This window comes from Vidua chalybeata, chromosome 4 (assembly GCF_026979565.1).
Source record: "Vidua chalybeata isolate OUT-0048 chromosome 4, bVidCha1 merged haplotype, whole genome shotgun sequence".
Lineage (NCBI taxonomy): Eukaryota > Metazoa > Chordata > Aves > Passeriformes > Viduidae > Vidua > Vidua chalybeata.
The window spans coordinates 19,060,087-19,067,933 of NC_071533.1; the positions used below are offsets into that span (position 1 = coordinate 19,060,087).

The 7,847-nt window shown below is 40.0% G+C and overlaps 1 protein-coding gene across 1 annotated transcript in view; it reads right to left on the bottom strand.

Moving 5' to 3' along the window:
- TECRL (trans-2,3-enoyl-CoA reductase like) overlaps nt 1-467 on the bottom strand; it is a 58,390-nt gene extending 57,923 nt beyond the window's left edge. Inside the window, exon 1 of the mRNA XM_053941758.1 lies at nt 234-467. Within this exon, the coding sequence (XP_053797733.1) occupies nt 234-467 (234 nt within the window). The remainder of the gene's footprint in view (nt 1-233) is intronic.
- Between the last annotated feature and the right edge of the window lie 7,380 nt (nt 468-7,847).

Consider the following 7,847-nt stretch of genomic DNA (forward strand, 5'->3'; position numbering starts at 1 on the left):
TGCCCACAGAGTTGCCAAGAGGTCTAAAACAAACCAGTGCAGGATTATTTGTGAAAGTCCTGGAGAAGACCAGCCCAGGGTTATGACTCACAAGGAATTCTTAGTGTCTCCCAGAGAAAGGACTGAAAGTACTTCTACTATCGAACAAGACCATGCCACACTGAAAACAGAGTCCCTGAACTGACACCGTGTGAACCAGGCACAGCCCCAGCATGCTGGGATAATGCACTCACCTTGTCCACAATGCAGATCTGCCTCTTGCTTTGCACATCAACAATCTCTACTTCAAAGTACGTGATTTTTGAATGTTTGAGTGCTGGTGATGGTTTGATTTGGCCAGCAGAGAGCACCAGCTGAGACAAGTTGAAAAAAGAGCGTGAGTCATTGTGAGACATGGACAGAGCTCCTCCATCGGCTGCGAGATCCCTCCTGTGTTCTGGAGCACTAGGATTCTGCCTCTTGAGCATAGTGTGACCCAGAAGCAGCAATCGTCATATCAGCAGGGGACAGTTCCAGGGAAAAATGTTTCCTCCCTGCAGCAGTTAAATACAGCCACAGACCAACGAGACACAAAAGGTCAAGTGGCATTCCATTTTAAGTGTACTGTCTTATTTAGCAGGAGTGAAAACAATGGCTCTGTAATCTATGTCTATATTTAATCTGCTATCATGATGTCCTGTGTGGATGCTGCTGCTGTTTTCTTGTTTTCTTTTTTTCATTTAAAACAGCATTTGAAACAAGACATCCTGAAATTCCCTATTAGCAGATATCAGATTCTGAAATTCCAGATTCCAGAAATTCCAGAGGGGCAACCAGAAATGAATGCAGTAAATTCCACTGTTACCTACTGAGACAGATGCTTAAAATGTCCATGTACACACACATGTACAGGTATAAATGTCACCTGTTCTAGAATCATCCTCATCTGATGCCATCTATTCTAGAAATATCTACTAACAAAATAGCATGAGTTCATCAGCAAAAATTAGGGGATACTTGCAAATATCTGCTTGGCTTTAGCATGATGGATTTTCTGGTATTTAATGAGGTAGATCTTTCCTTATAGTTCTGCCAGGGAAAATAAACTGAAGGAAAGGAAATTATAACCTTAAAGGCATTCATTCAGGGCTTGGATCATTTCACTATTTTCTTATTCTTTCCTGACAATTTTTACAATGCAAGTCTACAACAAAACAAAAGCAGCTTTAATGGTAAGAATAAAGACTACATAAAACAACAAATTTTCTCTGAAGCAGCTTCCCCAAGCCTTGTTTAAACTTAATTTCTCCATGTATGGCTTTTTAATAGGATTTACCAGAACTAGCAGCACTTTTCCATCCTGATATTCTCCCTATATTTCCCTGGGCTGCCTAGGATTACAGTGTTAGAAGGGCACCATGAGTTTCTGCAGACAGCTCTTTCCACTGAGTAAATTCTGAATACATTTCTCCATGGTAAAATCTCAGGAAAATGACAATCACTATTACAAAAATAATATGGGGTTGTTACAATGAGGAAATTAATTAAGTGGAAAAAAGCTTCCACAAGGTAAAAGTCACCACACAATTAATACCTCCTCTGGGATGCAGGGTGGAAACAGAACAGGTCTCTTTTCTTTGATTCTCCTATAACTTAGAGAAAATTAGTGGTTCTTTAGCCATAGTTCTGACTAAAGGAGCTAACCCAAACTCATAGCTAAGATGTTTTATGCCTACATGACATAACAAATTTTGAAGTAGCCTAGACTGAGAGAAAAGTGCCCACTGCTTGGTGATGCAGTCATGCAGCCTTAGAATGCCTTCATTGGATTTGTTAATGGAAAGCCCTGCAGGTGTAAAACAATATTGATCCCCTACTACAAAAAAAAACAAAATTAAATTTTGTCTATACTGAAATCAGTTCGTGTCTTGCTTGCCATTGGTGCAGAACAAGTCAGCATCTACAGGATAAAAGCAGCTGGACTTGAACAAGATTATGTCACATCGAAGTTCACCTGTCTCCGAGGTTAAAAGAAAGGGGTTCAAGGAACCGTCACCTTGGTGGAGTCAATACAGCAAGCAGAAATTTTGGTATAAGCTAGTCACAACACGGAGAATGGCAAATTATTGTCTTAATATAAGAGCCACCTAAATGATCACAGAACACACAGGTCCTAAAACCCAAGTGTGAGATACACTTGTTTGTATGTGCTACCCTAAAGAAACTATACAAACTGTTGTACAAGGGATGAGAAAAACTAATATAATATCCCCTTTTAGCTGTAAGATTTATATGAATAAGTAAGCTGTAATAGCATATATAAATAAATTTCTAAATTTATTTCAATTCAAAACCCATAAAGAATAATATTGATCATTAAGGCTAATTTCTGTGTCTATAAAGGAACTGGTGTTATAGTCATTACTGCAAGTATATTTATAACACTTAAAAGGATAACATCTGAGCTGCTGCTGCTGAGAAAAAAAGCTTTTGATTTACTGCAGACATTTAAATGATCAGAATTTTATTACTGACCAATGAACGCTTGAATACCTGAACCAATTCCAGGAAAATGCTTACAAAAATATACTCCCATTTTTTGCAATCCAAGCTAATAATTTGCAATTTCAATATTTTGATGAACAACCATCTTTACAGACCCAAACACCTTGCTGACATTAATTAGGAGAGCTTCCCTAAAGGCTGGCCCTTTCGTCCCTCTATTGTATTTTATTATTGTATTGTATTTTGATTTAGGATCAGACTGCAGCAAATGTAATGCTTGCATGTAAGGTGGATGAGAGCTACTCTACCAAAAATAATCAGGGATAGAGTTACCACTGATAACCCAAGCTCTAAAAGGGAGATGAATAAAAGCTGTGATGGTTTTGCCATTATTGTAACAAGTGCTGCACTTTCTTGAAATGGCATCAGTGGGTTTGGATGTTCCAGCTCAATATGAAGTCATCCAGCCCAAACTGGGTGGAAATACACACAGAAGGGAAATATTAATTACAGATGGACAGAAGGCACATCTTTCCTTTCAATGCCTTTATTGTACCTCATCTCAGTCCTCAGCACTGGAGATGGGCAGTCCCAGCACAGGGGGACAAGTGATCAGCCTTATGGAGAGATTTATTGATCCTCACTACACAGCCATAAGGTGCTGTCCCCAGAGCTGTGGCGGGGCTAACAGCCAGCAGCCACCCAGCCCCTGACCTCAGCTTCATTCTGGGACTCTGAGAGGAGTCAAAGAGCACTCAGCAAGAATTAAATCATGTCTGACAGCTTCAACTCACACTGAAGTTCAGGCCATATAAGGGGCTGATATTTTTGAGGGGCCACAAGAAAGGGCATCACTCTTCTCCAACTGTGGCTCTGCCTCCTCTCCTCACTTGGCACTCAGCTCACATGAGCTGTTTTGGAGACAGGCAGGCACTTGGTTAAGCCATCCTTCCAAAATGCACTTTTTTGAGGAGGCAGAGAATGCCTGCCCCCAAATCACACAGCCTGGCCATCATCTCTGTTTAATGGAACTGCTGATATTTTCAGAAAAAAAGTTACACTTGTGAAGGATTTTTTTCACCCTTTTAATCAATATCTGGAAACAAGCATCAGCCTTGTCCTGGTCATTATAAAATAGGTAACAAACCACTGGTCAGGGGCTAAGACTTAGCATTCAGTTTCTGCTTATGACACTGATTTCCTGTGAGGTGTTGGGGAGCTGCTGGTTTTCCTGCTGTTCCCTTCCTATTCCACGTGCCATCCTTGTGTAAGGCTCTCTTGCACTGTGTATTTTGCAGACAGCCTGGCACAAAGGGATTTCAAAAGATCTCAGCTGGGGCCTTAAGGCGCTTCTGAAGTTCCTTTTCATCTCTGGTTATGTTTTGAACTCCTCCTTCCCCAGTGAATTCGCCATCTCCTTTCAGCCTGCAGAATGTCAGCTGCTAAGTCAGCAGCAGAGGGTCACCTCTGTCAGCCCAGATGCTTGTCAGCAGCCCCTCAATGTCACTTTTTTATCCCACATATTTGGCTTGGCAGGACCAGGGTTATTCCTTTCCCATAGGCTTTGCCCCCAAGACACAGAACTCCAGAACCCAAAGTATGTGGGGTTCAGAACCACAGGTAATGAAATCTAAAACAAAGCAGATTGCCAAGGTCACACTTACCTTAGTGTGCCATTTTTGGAGATTCTGTCATTGGTCTTGCTTGGGAGGGAGATCTGAACCTGTGTGTTCACATGGCCCTTGGCCTTACACCTTTCTCAGCAGCTGTGCAGCCCTTACACCTGGTATTGTGCTTGATCTAACCACCGCTGTTAACATCTCCCTAGTAGATTTCATGCTCTCAGGGCCAGGCAGGAGTGTAACTGTTCTTCCAGTGTCTTTTTACTCAGCTGCCCAAGGAAGAATTTAAGAACCTGATCTAATTTACTCATTTGGAAGAACACTAACAACAATTTGTGTGTCTGGCTTCATCTGGCAGAGAGTTTAGGAATAGGTTTACCAGATGATTTGGGGGGCTACTGCATTTAAATGTTTGATTTGATTCTGCTACCCATAGCAATTAAGTAACAACTAGAATGTATTTCCGAAGCATTGCAGAAACTTAAGCATGAGCCTGGCTGCTAGAAAATAAAAATCAACAAAAACAACTGTGCATGAAACTCTGGCATTTCTTTGCCTGCACACACCTAACCTCAGAAGTCATAAAATCAATTTAAAACATTCTATCTACATGCTTGCAGACAAAAATGCCACTTAGAAGCAGCTCCACAGCATTCCTACTAAAATTACTCAGGCCATTTCATTTTCTCTCTTGAAGCTAAGTCTCTTAAATAAGTAGTGGACAAGAGAAAGACACAGGAGTGTGCCCTGACTCTAACTCTAAACAATCCTAAAGCTATTTTAAATAATGCTGAAGTCTTTGGAAGGACTAAACCCCTCCAGCTAGGGGACAGGGTAAAAGTGATATACACGCATGTTCCTCCTCTTCAGCTACACTGGCAGGGCTCCTCAGCAGAGGATGACAACCTTTCTGACCCTGTGAGCTGTGAAATGGAAACATTACACGGCCACAAGCCTCAGGCCATATCCTTCAGGGGCTGTGAGAAGGGAGAGTCAAAGGAGCAGCTTGCAAACAGAGCCCTGGGATCTCCAGTGCCCCCCTTGTCCCTGCAGGAGCTTTTACCCCTGACCAGACCAATGATGTTTTGTCAGCTGTTTAAAATCTCACTGTAGTAGCCTGGCTTTATCCTTCTGGCTTTAAAAAGTGAAAAGATTGACTTTAAACTTTGGTGTGGGTGGTGCCAATTAGAAGCAAATTCACAGCACAAATCAAATCCAAAGGCAGTGTTTATTTTATCCCCCACAGACATCCATGAGAGACACAAGAGAAATAAGCAAAGTTGAAATAAAGGATAGTAATTCTATCTGCAAGCAGTACACAGTGAAACCTCCACCCCCAGCCCCTGTAGCCCCTGAAACACACACCTACTTCTCTACCAAAATAAGTACAGCCTGATACAGAACTCAAATCTGATGATGGGCAGGATATATCATAACAGGCAGCTGCTGGACTGTAGTATGGAAGAAGCCCAAGAAGATGCTCCTGGTGATGAACAGACCCAAATGAATCTTCAAAAGTGACCAGTGTTTTAAGGTCACTGACAATAAATAGCATATTCACAGTTGTGAAGTTTCAATTCTTGTTTACATGAAAACAGTGGAAATTGTGCTAGTTCATTATTTGAGGCATGAGGTCTTCTTCCCCATGCATCTGGAAATACATGGCTATCTGAAATGCTATGTGAAAAGTCTTTTTTTTTAAAACTTTTTTTTTTTTAACTTAGATATTTTGTCATTCTCTTTCACTCAGGTAAATGTGTACGCCCTTTTAAATACACAGGAACATCTGAAAACTTGACTTTGAAAAGCCTAAGGAAAAATAATTTTTTTCTTAATTTCAAAACAGAGTCTATGATTTTTAAGCTAGTCTTGGCATTTTACAGAAAGACTGGGAGATCAACACATATTTAAGTCCATGTACAGACAATATGCTTTGTACCCCATTGTTTCTTTGAGGCAAAGATTAGAAAACAGTATTAGAAATTGGACAAAAAAATGTCACCCAAACTTGTCCAAGAACTACTTTTAAGGAAAACTCCACTGACCTTTACCTGCAGAATTTTCGCTAGAGCATTACACCGATCCTTTAGCATGTCCTCAAGCTGCTTTTGCCTTTCAGTGGCAATAAGTGCTTTCATACATTTCCCTTAATGTAGTGTGACTCCCCTTACTGCATCATCAATTCTGCCTAATAAAATGGCACCTCAATTAACAGAGGTTAGAAACTGGCTTACAAATGTCCGGCTTTATTTCAGCTTTTCACAACAGGCTTTGTGTACCTGAGGAAAGCCACTGGGATGAGCTCCCTGTCAATCTCAGCCCAGTAGCAAAGCTATCAAACAAGGCAGCATCTAGGTGGGTAAGACTCCTCAAAGCATGGGCAGACAGCAAGCTTCCATGGATTTCACTGTGGCTTTATGACATTGTGTCACTTCACAGAATAAAGAGAAAGGGCTGAGCAGATTAATGAAGGACAGGTGCTGATAACCTGTACTTTGCAGCAGTGAAGCTTACTCCGTGACCTCACTTAATTTCAGCTTACAGGTATTACTGACAGCATTTTTTAAAATCTCCTCTGAGAACATACCCTGATGAGATAATGGATTGTAATTTCACAGGATAAGATCAAGTAACCACATTATTGGAAGCTGATCAGCCACTAAGTAAGGATAATGAAAAGAAATACAGTAAGGCAAAGCCATTTTTCACAAATGGCAGCAGTACAGAACTGGGAAATCCATATTCTTACAGTTGAGATTAGGTGCATCTTTCATTTGGGCAAAGTTATTACATGCAAGATGAAGTTGGAGTCACTTAAAGTAGTTTCAGGAAAAAAAAATGTTGTTCAAATATGCATTTTTCAGTGACACTGAAGCAGTCAAAAACATTTACTCATTTGGATGAAAAGATTTTGAGGTTCAGAACAATCTGGTCTCTTTAATAATTTCTGACCAGTAGGAGGGAAGAACAGCCTTGATTAGAGCACCTACAGATTCCTAAAGAAGCTATTTTGATGTCAACATATTCAAAAACTCTTGTTTACTAATGTAGAATGTATAAAATCCCGAAAGCTCAGTGACTGCCACAAAATATAATCACGCTCTTTCAGACAGTTCTATCCAGAGACACATTTAAAAGTTTATAATGACAAAAAGAAACCTAACTCAAATTTACAATCCTTCTTTATTGTCTGACGTTCTTGGGGTGATTGGTCTTTCATTGCTTTTGAAATGCTACGTGGTATTTCTTCTCATACAAGAAGCCAAACTGTTCTCAGTCTTTTTCATTTCAGGGCTTCATTAATTAGGTTTCTGTAACATCTGTCAGCATAACCTCCTTCTTTCACAAACTTTCAAGTTTCCAGAAAAGTTCCCATTTATTATGACATTTTTAATACTCAGTCTCAGTCCCTGAGCTAAATTATCAGTCTTTTTTTACAATCATTTTGTGACTAAAAAATATTCTTGTGACACTTTTATTTCAAAGCTGAATCATTTTGAGATACAGTTGAATTACTGGAAACTGGAATTAGACAAGTAAACAAAAAAGGACCTTATTTATTTCATTAGAGCTGTTGCTCAGTGCTAGGTTTTTTCAAACTTGAAATGTTTGAAAAATGTTTCTATGAATCAAAATCTGGGGTGGGGGGGGAAGTAAGCATGCTCATCAGAATGAAATGCAATTTTTTTTCTTTAATTCTTTCTCTTGTTAAGGCTCTTCTGCTCCCAGACTACTACCATT